The following is a 19,363-nucleotide window of genomic DNA, read 5'->3' as shown; positions in this document are numbered from 1 at the left end:
CATATTGACAGAAAAACACAGAATTGTTGACATTGTTGCAGATTTATTAAAAAAGAAAAACTGAAATATCACATGGTCCTAAGTATTCAGACCCTTTGCTGTGACACTCATATATTTAACTCAGGTGCTTTCCATTTCTTCTGATCATCCTTGAGATGGTTCTACACCTTCATTTGAGTCCAGCTGTGTTTGATTATACTGATTGGACTTGATTAGGAAAGCCACACACCTGTCTATATAAGACCTTCCAGATCACAATGCATGTCAGAGCAAATGAGAATCATGAGGTCAAAGGAACTGCCTGAAGAGCTCAGAGACAGAATTGTGGCAAGGCACAGATCTGGCCAAGGTTACAAAAAGATTTCTGCTGCACTTAAGGTTCCTAAGAGCACAGTGGCCTCCATAATCCTCAAATGGAAGACGTTTGGGACAACCAGAACCCTTCCTAGAGCTGGCTGTCCGGCCAAACTGAGCTATCGGGGGAGAAGAGCCTTGGTGAGAGAGGTAAAGAAGAACCCAAAGATCACTGTGGCTGAGCTCCAGAGATGCAGTCAGGAGATGGGAGAAAGTTGTAGAAAGTCAACCATCACTGCAGCCCTCCACCAGTCGGGGCTTTATGGCAGAGTGGCCCGACGGAAGCCTCTCCTCAGTGTAAGAAGCATGAAAGCCCGCATGGAGTTTGCTAAAAAACACCTGAAGGACTCCAAGATGGTGAGAAATAAGATTCTCTGGTCTGATGAGACCAAAATAGAACTTTTTGGCCTTAATTCTAAGCGGAATGTGTGGAGAAAACCAGGCACTGCTCATCACCTGTTTAATACAGTCCCAACAGTGAAGCATGGTGGTGGCAGCATCATGCTGTGGGGGTGTTTTTTAGCTGCAGGGACAGGACGACTGGTTGCAATCGAGGGAAAGATGAATGCGGCCAAGTACAGGGATATCCTGGACAAAAACCTTCTCCAGAGTGCTCTGGACCTCAGACTGGGCCGAAGGTTTACCTTCCAACAAGACAATGACCCTAAGCACACAGCTAAAATAACGAAGGAGTGGCTTCACAACAACTCCGTGACTGTTCTTGAATGGCCCAGCCAGAGCCCTGACTTAAACCCAATTGAGCATCTCTGGAGAGACCTAAAAATGGCTGTCCACCAACGTTTACCATCCAACCTGACAGAACTGGAGAGGATCTGCAAGGAGGAATGGCAGAGGATCCCCAATTCCAGGTGTGAAAGACTTGTTGCATCTTTCCCAAAAAGACTCCTGGCTGTATTAGATCAAAAGGGGGCTTTTACTAAATACTGAGCAAAGGGTCTGAATACTTAGGACCATGTGATATTTCAGTTTTTCTTTTTTAATAAATCTGCAACAGTGTCAACAATTCTGTGTTTTTCTGTCAGTATGGGGCGCTATGTGTACATTCATGAGGAAGAAGAATGAACCTAAATGATTTTAGCAAATGGCTGCAATATAACAAAGAGTGAAAAATTTAAGGGGGTCTGAATACTTTCCGTACCCACTGTATATGTAGGTTGTATTACATGTAAATCATGGCTGGCCATTACGTGACTGATTTACCCTACAGACTGATTTATAACAGATTTAATGAGCACCTGTTGATAATAAAAACACCATTTTGTTTTTTTTTATCTTAAAAACGTTAAGGTGATACTCTGATACACCTGACATTTCCAGTCATATGTGGGTTTTCCACACAAACTTTGGAGGTACACAATTGTATTGAGACAATTGACAACATGACAATGCTCCTGTACTCTATGTTGATTTTTCATATATTCTCTCTCTCTCTCTCTCTCTCTCTCTCTCTCTCTCTATAGAGAGAGATATAGATATATATGTATAGACTATAAAGCGCACCCATATATAAGCCTATAAGCCGCACTGAATTTGACAAAGATTTTTATTTTAAACATAAATAAACCGCACCTGTCTATCTACATTGAAACTAATGAACTTTACACAGGCTTTAACAAAAGAGAGTGTCTGTTACACAGTGTAAGGGGTGAAATATGTTGTGGCTCCTTTAAGAGCAGAGCGGCATTTTGGGAATAGCCTGCCACTGCATTTTTCCGCTATTACTGTGTGTGTTCAAGACGAGGATTATGTCCTTATTATTTTCTGAAGCTTATTTCTAAGTTTATTTGATTAACCCGTAACGCTGTTGTCAAGAAAAATAAAAAAGCATGAGTTTTGGAAACCTGTCTGTGCTTATATGATTTCTGTTGCAACTGGAGTTAGCGAGCTCTCCCTTCACCCAGACTCAACGCGTTACAACGGCTTGTATCTAAACAGTAGCCGACCAAGAAAGTCATTGTTCACCGTCTTCCTCCTTCCTTTCACAACTATTTCTCTCAAAAGTTTTTTTGCCATCTTCGTGCTTTTAAAAATCACCATGGGTGAAGCTTTTCTCCCGATGCCGTGCAGCTCAGAACAAAGGTGAGGTGCGTTTTTTCGTTTCCGTTCGGAAATTTCATTAGTCTAATGTTATGGGGTTCCGTTTTTTGCCTTGAAGTTTGTGAAACCGAGAAAAACCCAGGAAAAATCCATAAATAAGGCGCGGGGTTCAAAACGTGGGGAAAAAGTCGCGGCTTATAGTCCAGAAAATACGGTATTCAGCAAATATCTAAATGTAGTAAAGTGAGTAAAGTAACTGCTGCATAGTGATTGCTTTTAAATAATAATAATTATAATAATAATAATAATAAAACACTTTAAATTAATTGGAAAAACACAGACAAGACATAGGATGTGAAATAACATTTGTTTATCATGCGAAAGCGAATATGATTAACAAATACTGACGCACAAAAAAAAAAGCCCTTAATTGGAGCTCTGGGCTTCTGTTTATCGTCTATGCTGATGCTGCGTTTGCATTCACATTTACATCCGTGTTTGTGTGAGACAACTCCCAAAAGCCCAAGCTGAAATCATAAGGCATGAGCTCAAAAACACCTTCACGCTAAACTACCCCTGTCCAGATGTGAACATGTGAGGCACCTGTTGCTGGAGAGGTACTGGCCGATCTTCTCCTGGTTGTTCCAAAGCAGCCGGTGCAGAGCCAGTACGTTTCCGTCACTGATAAATGAGAGGCTGTGGTTCACCGAGTCACTGGCGGGACAATCGGATGCAATGTCCAGAAAAAATCTGATAAACACACACACACACACACACACACACACACACACACACACACACACACACACACACACACACACATATATATTATTAATGGTAAGATTCATTCATTGATTCACATTGGTGCATCATCATAAAAGTTAGCGATGTGATGCACAGATATTAAAACGTATCGTGATGTGTTTCTAACATATTTGCATATGTAAAAAAAATGTATTTATATACAATAATTAGTAAATGCTCTACACTTAATAATATTTATAACCAGACTGCTCATTTGTGACCGGTATTTTATATGTAGATTGATTTCTCCTTGCTGAGAAACAGTTAAGCATCACCGCTGCTACGTGAATATGACGTATCACAACACTACAGAGTCACATAAGATACAGATTAACATGGCAGAGGTAGAGCTGCATCTTCCTGGAGACAAAACAGAAAAAATATGTCTGGATTTATTTAAACTGTTTTCTTTTCTTTTTGCATTACAAAGGCCTTATTGTAAATGGGCCATGCTTTAGAAGTCAGAAGGCACTTAAGTATATTTATATTTCGCTGTCTCTCTGAACCAAAGTAACAAATGCGTACTATCTGTACCATATTTAATTGCATAGCGTCATGTTGCATGGTATTGCATTGAACTGCATTGTGTTCAATCAAATCGAAATCACATCCGTAGCTGCTTTATATGTATCTTAAATGTATCGTATCATTGGCTATGCATCAAGATGCGAATTGCTTGGGCCTCGGTTATGGAGATGCACATCCCTAATATATATATATATATATATATATATATATATATATATATATATATATATATATATATATATATATATATATATACACACACACACACACACACACACACACACACAGTGAGGAAAATAAAGTATTGGAACACCCTGCTATTTTGCAAGTTCTCCCACTTCGAAATCATGGAGGGGTCTGAAATTGTCATCGTAGGTGCATGTCCACTGTGAGAGACATAATCTAAAAAGAAAATCCAGAAATCACAATATATGATTTTTTAACTATTTATTTGTATGATACAGCTGCAAATAAGTATTTGAACACCTGAGAAAGTCAATGTTAATATTTGGTACAGTAGCCTTTGTTTGCAATTACAGAGGTCAAACGTTTCCTGTAGTTTTTCACCAGGTTTGCACACACTGCAGGAGGGATTTTAGCCCACTCCTCCACACAGATCTTCTCTAGATCAGTCAGGTTTCTGGCCTGTCACTGAGAATAACGGAGTTTGAGCTCCCTCCAAAGATTCTCTATTGGGTTTAGGTCTGGAGACTGGCTAGGCCACACCAGAACCTTGATATGCTTCTTACAGAGCCACTCCTTAGTTATTCTGGCTGTGTGCTTCGGGTCATTATCATGTTGGAAGACCCAGCCTCGACCCATCTTCAATGCTCTAACTGAGGGAAGGAGGTTGTTCGCCAAAATCTCGCAATACATGGCCCCGGTCATCCTCTCCATAATACAGTGCAGTCGCCCTGTCCCATGTGCAGAAAAACACCCCCAAAGCATGATGCTACCACCTCCATGCTTCACAGTAGGGATGGTGTTCTTGGGATGGTACTCATCATTCTTCTTCCTCCAAACACGTTTAGTGGAATTATGACCCAAAAGTTCTATTTTGGTCTCATCTGACCACTTGACTTTCTCCCATGACTCCTCTGTATCATCCAAATGGTCATTGGCAAACTTAAGACATGCCTGGACATGTGCTGGTTTAAGCAGGGGAACCTTCCGTGCCATGCATGATTTCAAACCATGACATATTAGTGTATTACCAACAGTAACCTTGGAAACGGTGGTCCCAGCTCTTTTCAGGTCATTGACCAGCTCCTCCTATGTAGTTCTGGTTGATTTCTCACCTTCCTTAGGATCATTGAGACCCAACGAGGTGAGATCTTGCATGGAGCCCCAGTCCGAGGGCGATTGACAGTCATGTTTAGCTTCTTCCATTTTCTAATGATTGCTCCAACAGTGGACCTTTTTTCACCAAGCTGCTTGGCAATTTCCCCGTAGCCCTTTCCAGCCTTGTGGAGGTGTACAATTTTGTCTCTAGTGTCTTTGGACAGCTCTTTGGTCTTGGCCATGTTAGTAGTTGGATTCTTACTGATTGTATGGGGTGGACAGGTGTCTTTATGCAGCTAATGACCTCAAACAGGTGCATCTAATTTAGGATAATAAATGTAGTGGAGGTGGACATTTTAAAGGCAGACTAACAGGTCTTTGAGCGTCAGAATTCTTGCTGATAGACAGGTGTTCAAATACTTATTTGCAGCTGTATCATACAAATAAATAGTTTAAAAATCATATATTGTGATTTCTGGATTTTTTATTTTTTTTAGATTATGTCTCTCACAGTGGACATGCACCTATGATGACAATTTCAGACCCCTCCATGATTTCTAAGTGGGAGAACTTGCAAAATAGCAGGGTGTTCAAATACTTATTTTCCTCACTGTATGGTGTATATATATATATATATCACACCATGAAGTTATGGTAAAGATTAGTGGAAGCCAGCCATGAGAAAGTCAGTTGTGTCAGAGAAGTATGTGAGGGTGGTGCAGGACATGTATGAGGACAGTGTGACACCAGTAAAGTGTGCAGTAGGAACGACAGACTGGGTTAAGGTGAAGATTAGACTGCATTAAGGATCGGCGCTAAACCCTTTTGCAGTGGTGATGGACAGGCTGACGGACGAGGTCAGACAGAAGTCTCCGTGGATGATATTGTGATTTGTGGTAAAAGCAGGGAGCAGTTGGAGAATATCCTGGAGAAAAGGAGGTACACGCTGGAGAGAAGGGGAATGAAAGTCGGTAGGAGTAAGACAGTACATGTGTGTGAATGAGAGGGAGGGCAGTGGAGTGGTGCGGTTGCAGGGAGAAGAGGTGGAGAAGGTGGAGGAGTTCAGGTACCTGGGGTCAACAGTGCAAAGTAATGGAGAGTGTGTTAGAGAAGTGAAGAAAAGCAGGTAGTTGGTGTAAAAGAAGCAGATGTTGAAGACAGGGGTGTATGGAGACGAATGATCTGCTGTGGTGACCCCTAACAGGAGCAGCCGAAAAAAGAAGAGAAAAAATAAACACCAGTATTCGGTATTAACCGGTATACCGCCCAGCACTAATATCGGCTACATATGTCGAGCAAGTGCTGGCGTACTTTCTGGCTAAATCAAAGTTGCTCTTCACGTAGTCGTTGAAAGGTCTCATGTGTTCCTCCTTCGTGAACAGCACATGGTTGGCGATGCTCTGCAGAATCTGAACACAAAGACAGGAAACAGAGACGCACTATGAGAACACAGCTTAACTTTTGAACCTTTAGTATTAAACAGTCTTGTTTAATTTCTCCCTATGGTAGGGGTGGGCGCTACATCGGTACGAACATCACTACTGCTATTATGTTTTGCTATGATATGGATTTTGCTGTAATGTGGATACTGTTACATATTCATTAAACGAAATTTAGCGTTAATATTGTTTTAATCAATTTGGTACTTTTTAAAACCCTTAAGACCCCTAAAGACGATACAGAGCCGAGGACTTTTTGTCCTCCACTGCAGTGGTCCCCAACCCCCGGGCTTGGTACCAGGCCGCAAAGAAAGAATACATAACTTACATTATTTCCGTTTTTATTTGTTATCTGATTCTGTTTGATTCTCTCCGCCACATCTGTCTATGACTCACTCTTGATGCATGTCAACATTCTCGCCTCGGTCACATGTCTTACCTCCATCCGCTACCTTCTTAAAGGGGCTGCTCCGGCCGGTAACACATAATACATTACCGCTAAATTCAAAACCCCAAGCAAGCAAAATGAACAAACAACAACACAGTGGATTCAGGATTATTATTATATTTAGAAAATATTAGTTTTTATGCAGGTCGTATCATTTATTTTTTTGTATTTATAACCCCACCCCGATTAACCTGGTCCGTGGTGCAAAAAAGGTTGGGGACCACTGCTCTACTGTGTTCAACTCCTTACTACAAAGGCATTAGTAATCGAACACAGAGCGTATTAATAACAGTCCAAACAGACCAAAACAGTCTACAACCACACACGACGCAAATTGCATTGTATTTTTTGTTGGTCGATGTCAGAGATTTGGAACCCAAACCAGTTCCATACTCTCTGTAGTCTCACATAGCGAACGACATGTTACCCATTCAAACTGTGGAGAAAGAAAGTTTGAAGAAATGTCGGGAAAGAGTTTACAATGAAATCAGTAACGCTGCATTTTTCTAGTTATATACGTTTAAAAAATATATTTTGCCTGGAATTTAACTGAAGTCTACAAAAACTTTATTTCCAATTTTTTTTTTCTTATCAAAATATAATAACGATATGATTTGGAAAATATTGTGATTATGAATTTTAGCTCATATCACCCACCCCTACGCTATGGTTATACAACCATTTAAGTCATTTTAAAGAAATAATCAAATCTACACAATGTACAATTATGTAGATTTTGATCAAGTCTAGAAATAAGCCTAAGGTAATAGAAAAAAAATTTAATATGGAGAGAACAATAAAAGGACAAATCGTTGTTGATGATAATCCTTTACAGCAAACTGCAACATCATATGTTAGCCCTGTGATTGTGACAAAGGTCACCTGTTCAGGTGTTTAATAAATCACTAGTCAATAGAAGAGCTAAATCAAAATTCTTCCTGACAGATCTGTCTGCTGAAAAAGGTCTTCATACCTTGGACATGAGTTTGAGTCCCCGCTCTATTCTCAGAGGAGGCTTCTTTTCCAGGATCCCTGCTTCGTACGGGGAAACTATGGCTGGGTTTATAAAGCGCAGGAACATGGCGCTCCCCACGGCACCGATGCTGTTCTGAGGGAAACGCTGACTCACGACCTGACACGTGGGAGAAATCAGACACGAGAAAAACATTTTACGGACAAAATAATACCCAATTTGGACCCCACACAAGCAGAGTGTCAATGAGATAAACATATAGCGTCTATAGAAGTTGTGATAGATGTGATAGATAGATAGATGGATGGATGGATGGATGGATGGATGGATGGATGGATGGATAGATGGATAGATGGATAGATGGACGGATAGACGGATAGACAGACAGACAGGAAAGTAAACCTTATTGTTCATTTCATATCTGTATTTAATTTTATTTGTAATAAATGAATCATTAATAAAACAACAAAAGCGATAACCTTTAAAGTTTTTTCAGAATAGTTAGTTGGTTAGTTCATTAAGCAAGCAAGATAGTTAAAATCTTCTGGTTACGTAGGTAGGAGCTCTCTTTATTAGTAGGGGCCAGGAAGCAAGAGGAAATAGCAGTGCTAGCAAAAAGAGTGCTACCAGAACAGAAACATCAGTCAGTAAAAAGACTACATAATGCCAATGAAAACAGGTGAGCCGATGCAAATAGAGCCTTTGAGAAAGCACTCTGCGTTAAGGCTTCAGCATGCCTCAGCAGTGAAAGAGTGATCTCACGGAACTTACAGATTTTTTATTTTCCTTTTTCTCTTTAACTGTGGCTTTATTCAGTAGAGAGTAGCAAGTAGCCTACAGGATACAAACAAAACAAAAACAAAACACCACAACCAAAGGTCACAGCTAACACACACCAACATCCACCACACAAACACATGTCAAGGAAATGTCTGAGATAAGCCTCACAACACACTGTACATGACAGTGGAGACCACACACTGTGAGATGAGACATGCAGGGGGTTCACCTGGAACAGGCAGTGACACACACTCCTCAGCTGTGGTGGGAATTCACTCGAGGAGTTGATAATGGCCAGGAAGAAGCGGTTCGTCATGGTCAGCAGGTTGCGCTGGTTTTCTTCCAACACTTCGCTGTGATCCAGTCTACGGAAAAGGAAATCGCAAAACATACCACGTGTTAACAACAGAAAAAGTATACAATTATACGACACACAAGATGTATCACAATATACACAGTTGTGCTTCCAATCTGCCAGCAATACAACAGTAAAGTATTAAAAGTAAAATACTTTTTTCTTTTTTTAAAAGAAAAAAGTATTAAAAAAAACAATTCAAAACCTTTTTATTAAAAAGATATCACTATACATGTTACTGAAAAATCATCCAGCCTTAGATGCAGTTATCTTACAAATACAACATTAGCTGCAATTAGGATTAATCATCTGTTAAACAGAAAAAAAACCTCAAAAAGTCTTCCATATAGTTAGTTGGGTGCAAAAATTTGGCTCTCATTTTGTTAATGCATTGAGAGATGTTAATATTAACTACTTAGATGTATTAAAACCCCAATTCCAAAAAAAGTTGGAACACTGTGTAAAAATCTAAATAAAAGCAGAACGCAGTGATTTCCAAATATCATAAACCTGAGTTTTATCCCCAAATAGAACATAGAAAACATATCAAAAGTAAAAACTGAGGGAATGTACCAGTTTAAGAAAAAAACAAGGTTCAAAATTTAATGGTACTCTGTACTAATGAGGAGAGGGACTATCTGGCTTGTTATCAGCACTCAGTTAAAACAGCCACATCTCTGATGATATGGGAGTGCGACAATGCCTGTGAAATGGAAAGCTTGGACATTAGGAAAGGCTTCATCATCGTGAATGGTATATACAGGTTTTAGAACAACAAATGCTTTTATTCAGAATACCTTCTTTTTCCATGAAGGCTTGAAGACCTTTCACCATTTGAAAACATTTGCATCATAAAACACAAAAATATAACAAAGGACACCAGAACTTTTGAGCTGCTACAATCCTACAATGTATCAGACACATATGGGACAACATTCCCCTCCTAAAACTTGAGCAACTGGTCTCCTCAGTTTTCAGATGTATACAGAGAGAAGACATGATGCTACACAGCTCTAAACATGGCCATGTCCCAACTTTTTTAAAACCTTTTGCAGCAATCAAATTCAAAATAACCTCATTTTTCCGTAAAATTGTAAATTTCCTCTGTTTCCACATTTGATATGGTTTCTACGTTCTAATGCGAATAACATATGGGTTAATAAGTTAAGCAAATTATAGCATTCTGTTTTTATTTACATTTTACAAATGTCCCAACTTTTATGGAATTGGGTTTATAGATGTAACAGTGTTAACATCACACACGTCTACAAACTCAGAGGGGGTTTACACGCTACAGGATTTCCACCTCAGTACTGCCACCAGCTGCTCTCCACCTCCTACTTTTCAGACTCGTTAAAAATTCTAAAAATGGCATACAAAAGTCATGAACTTCGGCTCATAACTGTGGAAGTATTTCTTTGCCACTCAAAAGTGGATCAAAATTGTATTTTACAATATTGTATCGACATCTTTGATGGCATTTAGTGTTAGAAATCATGAAAGATGTACAAGAGGATATATACAGGGCCTGTGAAAAGTTTGGAAACACAATCTTTAATGTTTTTTGAAACACTTGCATGTTAGTTTTGTTTATATACGTAGAACAAACTATGTAACAGGGCAAAAATACACCAAAAAAAAAAAAGACTTGAATTCCTGGAGGAAAGTTCAATAGATTACAACTTTGACATTTTTGGCTCTAACAGAACAACTTATGTAAGAGAATGGTACCAGAACTGTGGATCACAAGGTCAGAAAAAAGTATTCAATTAGTGAAGACTTGTGGCACGTTTTACATGAGACATGGCAAAAGATTTCAGATGAATTGACATCTGTACATTTATATATTTGTCTCATGCAATTAAATAGCTTGGTTTATTGCATACAAATAAAATTAACATGCATGGGTCTCTCAAAAACCTTGAAAGTGTGCCTGAATTTCACAGGATATGCTATGGAAGTAAAATTAATATTAAAATGAAAAATAGATCAGATATTGCAGATCTGGTCTGACATTATGGCCAAGCCTTTTATGTACTCCTTTTTTTTGTTTTTTTTGGGAAGGGACAGGCAAAGTTTTGCACTTGACTGTATGCAGATTTAGGCTTGTTTGCATGCGTGTCACGCTCGTGTGCATTTGCGTCACAACCCATGCCTACAGAAAAACAAAAACTGTTTTAAATCGGATCATTAAGTCTAATTATATATCTCTATATAGCATGTGTGATTTTTTTTTAAGGGTGGCACGGCTACCTGGTGGGATCCACCTCAAAACTGAACTTGGTAGACTTTAGGACATCACCGATGAGGGGCTCCAGAAGGTTCTGCAGATACGTAGAACCGTAAACCTGTGGGGGAAAAAAAAAAAAAAAAAAAAAAAAAAAAGGAACACAAACAAATATCAAAGATAGAAAAAGTAATAAATAAAAAAAACAGGGGGAAAGTGAGCGAGAGTGAGAAAAAAGGGACGTGAAAGAAAAAAAAACATTAAACAAATCATCAAAGACACCCTTTTTGTTTTTTTTTTTAATGAAAAACAAGTGGCTAAGTTTTAAAAAAAAAGGCTTTTTTGGGATTTGCATTGCCACAATGTGTGCCAACCTTAAAACAAAAGGTCATGATTTTACTGGCCAGGCTGTTCCCTCTGAAAAGCGTTTGCATCGAGTCAGCAAGCTCCACCTCCTTAGAAAACATGTTCCACAGAAGCTGGTAGAGGAGGTGACGCGAGTCAAACAGAGTGACCAGAACCCGAGCCAGCTCGTCCTGCACGGGAAAACACACACACACACACACACACACACACACACACACACACACACACACACACACACACACACACACACACACAATGAGAGATTAATCAAAAATAACCACAACATGTACATCAAGACCTTGTGTTTCAGGGATTTCTATATATACAATCCAAACTGATGTCTAATCAGCCTGGGAAGGAATCTACAGATAAAGTCCACCTTAGAACAGTAGACAGTCCTCCAGTCTATTTTTTATTTTACAGTACTTTTCAAAACAATTAGCACGTCAAGTTATCTTCAGTATAATCACATGTACACTATATGGACAAAAGTATTGGGACACCAGCCATATGTGGTTCTTCCCCAAACTGTTGTCACAATCTTGGAGGCACACAACTATGTATTTGATGCGGTAACATTCAAATTTCCAATGAAATATTAGACCCAAACCTGTTCCAGCATCACAATGCACTTGTGAACAAAGCCAAGCTCCATAACCTTATGCTTTTCATGGGTAAGAGTGGAAGATCTTGAGAGGTCTTCTATAGAGTTCTGACCTTAACCATATTGAAAACATCAGGAATGAATTGGAATGCAGGCTGCACCCCGGACCTTCTCGCTCTACATCACTATCCGACTTTACTAACACTCTTGTAGCTGAATGAGAACACATTTCTACAAGCACACTCCAAAATCTAAGTGGAACACCTTCCCAGAAGGGTGGAGGTTATTATAACAAAAAATAGGGAGTAAAAAGCACACAAATTTTATATTCAGGTGGCCAGATTTTTTTGGCCACATAATGTAGCAAGTATTTCCAATTATAATCTATAATTATAATTATGCCTATTAAAGATATTTGTACTCATTCCAAGTTTAAACTGTCGTACATTACAGGTAGATATATTGATGTATCTATTTTCAGCTAAATTATTTACCCATTCTTCCTGAAATTTGGGAAATATATCGAAAACACGTGCCTTATATTTTTTCTATAATCTCAGAAAATAGTAGAAATTTCTTTACTTAAGTACAATATTCATTCTAAAGTGGAATTTATACATTTTTTTGCAATATAAGCATTACAATAACAGTTTTTTAACGTGGTACCAGACAGTATTCTGATGTTTTGATGATTGTTTTTTATGATAGAAAAACTACTGATTTCTGCATGCACAGGAATCCTTACTAGCAGAAGTGTGCTGACAGAGGGACACACTTTAAAATGTACCATATTGGAGAATTTAGTTTATATTATAAATAATATTATATATTTTTCAGGCTTTTTTTTTTTTACTGATATTTCATAGATTTTTTTCAAATCTCAATAAAAACACTGCTTAAAAAAAAAATCTTGAAGCAAAACAGCATTTACTCCGAAACAGAAAAATACACTCAAATTGTTGGAGACGTTGTGGCTCACAAGAGAGGAACCACTTTTGGGGATGCCCTAATATCGGGAGCTTTTGGAAAGATATGCATAATGGATTAAAAAAGATTTTAAGCATTTCAGTGGATTACTGTTTTAAAGTACTTTATATGGGCAAGGGGTCAATGGTTTTCTGGGAAAGGAAAAACAAATATATGGATAGAATCATTTCAAGTAAAAAAAATCGTTAATAGATTTGATTGTTAAAAGTATATTTACTATAGAGAAGGTTACATTTTGTGTTTTGCTATAGAACTTGTTTTATTTTTACTTCTAAAGACTGCATCTATATGTAAATAGTTTTTGTATAAACGGAAGAGATATATTGATCTGTCATCTGCCATTGTCATGAAGAACTTGGTGTTCGTTTCTATCTTCTTTTTTTTCTTTCCCCTGATTAGGGAGTATATCTAATTTGGAAATCTTTTGACATAAACAGATGTTGTGAAATGTATCTCTTAGCAATAAAAAAAAAAAAAAAAAAGCAAAACCGAAAAGTCAATAAGAGAAATTCTGACTAAATAAACAGGGAATTTAACAATTCGAGGTGTGCAGTTACAGGAAATTAATCACTGATCGGACAGTATGATGTAGCCTGCTGTGAAGCAGAGTTAATGTGATCAAACCAAAGAAGCACATGGAGAAATTTCCCTTTCACCAAATCAATATGCCTATTTTATATTTTAATCTGCCGATCTATATTTTTAAAAGTTTACTGCTGTTACACAGGTTCCTGTTCCATCAAAACCAGTACCAGCTTTGTTCAAGCCCTACTTAGTGATTTGTACTTTGGCCACTGTGGAATAAATGGCCTGGAAATTAATACAGACCCACTGAGAACAAGGCACCACATTGGCCAGTGCCATGGCGATGGGCAGCTCTCCCTGATCACCCATCATGGTGACTAGCTCAACAAGCCTCTCGAAGCGATCAGCCAGCACTGTCTCAGCCAGCGTGTCAAACTCAGTGCCCTGCTGCAGGATCTTCGTGAGAACCTCCATGAAGGTGGCACGAGTCTGTAGGTCCTTGTGGTAGCCCAGACCTGGCACAGAACACGAAGAAAAAAAAAAGAAAGAAGGCAACGGAATCATTTCTAAAAAAATGTGATTTTATGCTCAAGACATTTACATTATAGTTTAACTTTTTCTTCAAGTATAGTTGGTCAAAAGAAAGCTTTGTAATACAGAAGTTCTATGAGGCCACGCATAGTAATATTTTTTATCTTTTCTTGTTTTCCCGAGATCGCGACTTCATTTTCTCGTGATAAACATACACTGTTTTTCTTGTGATCAGTACTTCATTGTATTGTGTATTCGGCATGTTCTAGAGGCAGTGGATCATGGATATTAACCATAACCACGATCGTGGGAAAATGAAGTTGAGAAAAAGGAAAAAATTATTAGAATGCATCGTTATTGTTTAATAGCATAAGCATAATTTGTTCTTTAACAGTTTAAAAATATTACAATTCACACAAAAGCACACATAGATGCATTAAACCTGTACACCACTACAAAGTAATTGAAAGGTGATGAAGTTATCAGATTGTATATTTTCCAACAGTGTTTGCACTTTTTTTTTTTACTGCTATATTATATTTACACTGCCTTTATATTTATTTGCTGTGCATATATTTACATACATACACACACACCGCTCCCTCCCTCCCTCCCTACCTCTCTCACTCACTATATACAGTGGGTACGGAAAGTATTCAGACCCCCTTACATTTTTCACTCTTTGTTATATTGCAGCCATTTGCTAAAATCATTTAAGTTCATTCTTCTTCCTCATGAATGTACACAAAGCCCCCCATACTGACAGAAAAACACAGAATTGTTGACATTGTTGCAGATTTATTAAAAAAGAAAAACTGAAATATCACATGGTCCTAAGTATTCAGACCCTTTGCTGTGACACTCATATATTTAACTCAGGTGCTTTCCATTTCTTCTGATCATCCTTGAGATGGTTCTACACCTTTATTTGAATCCAGCTGTGTTTGATTATAATGATTGGACTTGATTAGGAAAGCCACACACCTGTCTATATAAGACCTTCCAGATCACAATGCATGTCAGAGCAAATGAGAATCATGAGGTCAAAGGAACTGCCTGAAGAGCTCAGAGACAGAATTGTGGCAAGGCACAGATCTGGCCAAGGTTACAAAAAGATTTCTGCTGCACTTAAGGTTCCTAAGAGCACAGTGGCCTCCATAATCCTCAAATGGAAGACGTTTGGGACGACCAGAACCCTTCCTAGAGCTGGCCGTCCGGCCAAACTGAGCTATCGGGGGAGAAGAGCCTTGGTGAGAGAGGTAAAGAAGAACCCAAAGATCACTGTGGCTGAGCTCCAGAGATGCAGTCAGGAGATGGGAGAAAGTTGTAGAAAGTCAACCATCACTGCAGCCCTCCACCAGTCGGGGCTTTATGGCAGAGTGGCCCGACGGAAGCCTCTCCTCAGTGTAAGACACATGAAAGCCCGCATGGAGTTTGCTAAAAAACACCTGAAGGACTCCAAGATGGTGAGAAATAAGATTCTCTGGTCTGATGAGACCAAAATAGAACTTTTTGGCCTTAATTCTAAGCGGTATGTGTGGAGAAAACCAGGCACTGCTCATCACCTGTCCAATACAGTCCCAACAGTGAAGCATGGTGGTGGCAGCATCATGCTGTGGGGGTGTTTTTCAGCTGCAGGGACAGGACGACTGGTTGCAATCGAGGGAAAGATGAATGCGGCCAAGTACAGGGATATCCTGGACAAAAACCTTCTCCAGAGTGCTCTGGACCTCAGACTGGGCCGAAGGTTTACCTTCCAACAAGACAATGACCCTAAGCACACAGCTAAAATAACGAAGGAGTGGCTTCACAACAACTCTGTGACTGTTCTTGAATGGCCCAGCCAGAGCCCTGACTTAAACCCAATTGAGCATCTCTGGAGAGACCTAAAAATGGCTGTCCACCAACGTTTACCATCCAACCTGACAGAACTGGAGAGGATCTGCAAGTAGGAATGGCAGAGGATCCCCAAATCCAGGTGTGAAAGACTTGTTGCATCTTTCCCAAAAAGACTCCTGGCTGTATTAGATCAAAAGGGGGCTTCTACTAAATACTGAGCAAAGGGTCTGAATACTTAGGACCATGTGATATTTCAGTTTTTCTTTTTTAATAAATCTGCAACAATGTCAACAATTCTGTGTTTTTCTGTCAGTATGGGGCGCTATGTGTACATTCATGAGGAAGAAGAATGAACCTAAATGATTTTAGCAAATGGCTGCAATATAACAGAGTGAAAAATTTAAGGGGGTCTGAATACTTTCCGTACCCACTGTATATATATATATATATATATATATATATATATATATATATATATATATATATATATATATATATATATATATATATATATCACACACACATACACACATATATATATATATATATATATATATATATATATATATATATATATATATATATATATATATATATATATAAATAAAATGTGTGTATCCATATGAACTGAGGAGCTGCTCACCAATGGAATGCATGAGGCCGCTGTCCACGTTGGCGTTGAGCAGGTTGGACATGGCCAGCACAGTGCAGTGACGCAGAGACGCCAGACGTCTCGACATGCCACGCTTACGGCCCGCAACCTGCTGTCCGTCATCCTCCGGCTCGCTGCAGTCGTTTAGCAGATTCATAAAGAGTGTGAAGTACCTGGGGAAGATTTTGAAAAAATAAAAATATACTCCTAATCCAGTGTGTTAATTCAGTGTCATTATTTAATAATGTCTGGACTAGATCATGTACACATTTGGCTTTTTTTAAGATGTTGATTGAACAAGGTCATAATGAAGGTGTGGCAAGCTTTTCATAACCGAGGCTTGCTGACCCCTGTACTTCTCGAAACAGTTTTTAGTTAATAAAACTAAGCAATTTCCCTGTTATGATTCGTAATCTAGCTTTTAAATTTTACATTTAATCCTTGAATTTAACTCGTCATGTAGCACTTAAAGTCAGTAAATAGACAGTTTTATGCCATGGATCTGCTCACTCATGACATCATTCAATACAATATCGTCTCTTTGCTGCTGCAGGGTCACATTAAACCCTGACTGAAACACGTACTACTGTTTCCAGTCAATGAGACTTTAGTGCCTGGTATAACATGGAATTTTATAACCAGTATAAGATTTGGAATCGCTATGCAGCCTGCAGCTCCACCATCCAACCATGCTAACACAATGCTGAAATATGGTCCTACTTGAGGAAAAGTTGAGACTTGGCCTCCATGAGTTCTACCCCATCTCCTTCCTCCGGTTGGAGCGGTAAACCGGCCAGCAGAGACACCACAGCCTCCATACTCGCCTGATCCAGATCCCTGCAACAAACATGCAACAATTACCAAATAGAAAGTAGAATTCATTACTAAATGAATAATGTAATCGGTGCAAATTCCTAGTAAGATACACTGTTTAAAAAAAAATAATAAACGGTCATGGCAAGTTACCTCGTTAGACACTTGACGTCATCGTCGGCTGCCTGGTTGGAGGTCCCCATTACCCAGTCTGTCAGATACTCCACCATCTTATTCCTGAGACCAGAGGTGGGAAAAGTAATACAATATTCTACTCCTAATACAATTACATTTGACTTAAGTACAAATAAAGTTACCAGTCTTAAAAAATACTCAAGTAAAAAGTAGCTGATTTAAAATGAATTGATATAGTTACTTTATTTTATTAATTAAATTTTTTCAACTAGTTTTTACTAGGAACACCTATACAAATAAAAGTGCAATAAAACATTTTTTTTTTTTTATTATAATAATTTTACAGTGCGTGACTTGAGTCTAAACAAAAATCTCCTGTTATAATGTCATTAACGGTGATGAGAGAAATCACCAATGCAGATTCAGAATTTATAGTAAGCGCATGCATTAAACAACTTTCGATTTGATGGCATCGGAAGTCTTGTCCATCACCATCTTTCTGTCTTGTAAAGTTAGCGTGTGTGTTCTCCTGACCACCAAATAAGTCGTTTCAGTAGTTTCCGAGGCACGATATTTTTTCCCCCTTGCATTATATTTATTTATCAATTTTTACTGAGTAACGGATATGATTTAAAATGTAAAGTTCTTCGAACAAAACATACTTGTATTTCGTCATTTCAAATCCCTGACTGAGACATGTATACCCACACACACACACACACACACACACACACGCACACGCACACGCACACACGCACACACGCACACACACGTAGATCAGAACAGTTCTATCTGAGCAATGGTCCAATAGATAATCTGACCACTCTCTCACCTGAACTTCATTTCTTGACAGAAGGACAGATCGTCTCTGCGCTCCATCATCACCTCCACCAGCTGGCACAGCTTGGTTTTGATCTGGATCGCATGGACCATGTTGCCCAGAATGCGCACATACCTGCCGACGCAATCACAACAAACTCCTGACGAACCTGCATTAACTGTCCTGTGCAGGAGACATGAGTGAAGGGTGGAGATCTTACCTGACCAGGTTGATCATCATGGTCTCAATGCTGGCCTGGCCCAAATGTTCAGAGCTGCCTTCTGTGTGATTATCTAACAGGTTCTTCATTATAGCGATGGTCTGCTCCACAAACTGGGTGTTTGTCTCGTTGACTGGCACCTGAAAGAAACAGAGCACGGTAAAACACAGGGGGAAAAAAACTGAAATGTGAATGAACAGTCCAAATGCGAGTTCCACTGACCGGTCCTTGTGCTTCGAAGAAGCGGCTGATGCTGTTCTTCAGCTTGTTGAAGAGCATAGGGTAGAGAGCCGGGCTCAACTCCAAACCCACCAGGTCCTTGACGTTGTTGCGGATCTGCACACCCTTTTCGTGGCTGCACACCATCAGTGAGAGCAGCCGGTCCAAAAACTTACTGAGTGGCGTCTCGGCGTTGCCCTCACATGAGCCCATGGACACCATGGAGCCCTTACGCTCACTCAGCTGACCCATCGGGGGGCTGTATGTAGCAGGGCGTGGGAGGATCCTCTGCTGCAAGCACACACCACCCAGAGCGCACAGGAATCCAGTCATGTTGATCCATTCCTGAGGGGGAAAAAACAAGCAGGTCAGATCCGGTTTCGAAAAACTCTACAGGTATATTTC

The 19,363-nt window shown here is 39.2% G+C and overlaps 1 protein-coding gene across 3 annotated transcripts in view; it reads right to left on the bottom strand.

The window, feature by feature from the left end:
• Window positions 1-19,363, bottom strand: part of LOC310741037 (neurofibromin) — a 91,667-nt gene that overhangs the window by 45,029 nt on the left and 27,275 nt on the right. For 2 of the 3 annotated variants that reach the window (XM_083568354.1, XM_083568355.1), the window contains exons 20-33: window positions 18,962-19,303; window positions 18,740-18,879; window positions 18,532-18,654; window positions 17,718-17,801; window positions 17,472-17,588; window positions 16,743-16,924; window positions 14,033-14,244; window positions 11,622-11,783; window positions 11,274-11,368; window positions 8,895-9,030; window positions 8,657-8,719; window positions 7,886-8,044; window positions 6,337-6,434; window positions 3,016-3,162 (exon numbers count right to left, since the gene is read on the bottom strand). In XM_083568354.1, the coding sequence (XP_083424480.1) occupies window positions 3,016-3,162; window positions 6,337-6,434; window positions 7,886-8,044; window positions 8,657-8,719; window positions 8,895-9,030; window positions 11,274-11,368; window positions 11,622-11,783; window positions 14,033-14,244; window positions 16,743-16,924; window positions 17,472-17,588; window positions 17,718-17,801; window positions 18,532-18,654; window positions 18,740-18,879; window positions 18,962-19,303 (2,060 nt within the window). The remainder of the gene's footprint in view (window positions 1-3,015; window positions 3,163-6,336; window positions 6,435-7,885; window positions 8,045-8,656; window positions 8,720-8,894; window positions 9,031-11,273; window positions 11,369-11,621; window positions 11,784-14,032; window positions 14,245-16,742; window positions 16,925-17,471; window positions 17,589-17,717; window positions 17,802-18,531; window positions 18,655-18,739; window positions 18,880-18,961; window positions 19,304-19,363) is intronic. The other variant, XM_083568356.1, reaches the window with a different exon arrangement.

The sequence above is a fragment of the Silurus aristotelis genome (assembly GCF_946808225.1).
Source record: "Silurus aristotelis genome assembly, chromosome: 18".
Taxonomy (NCBI): Eukaryota; Metazoa; Chordata; class Actinopteri; order Siluriformes; family Siluridae; genus Silurus; species Silurus aristotelis.
This window is presented reverse-complemented; position numbering and strand designations above follow the sequence as displayed.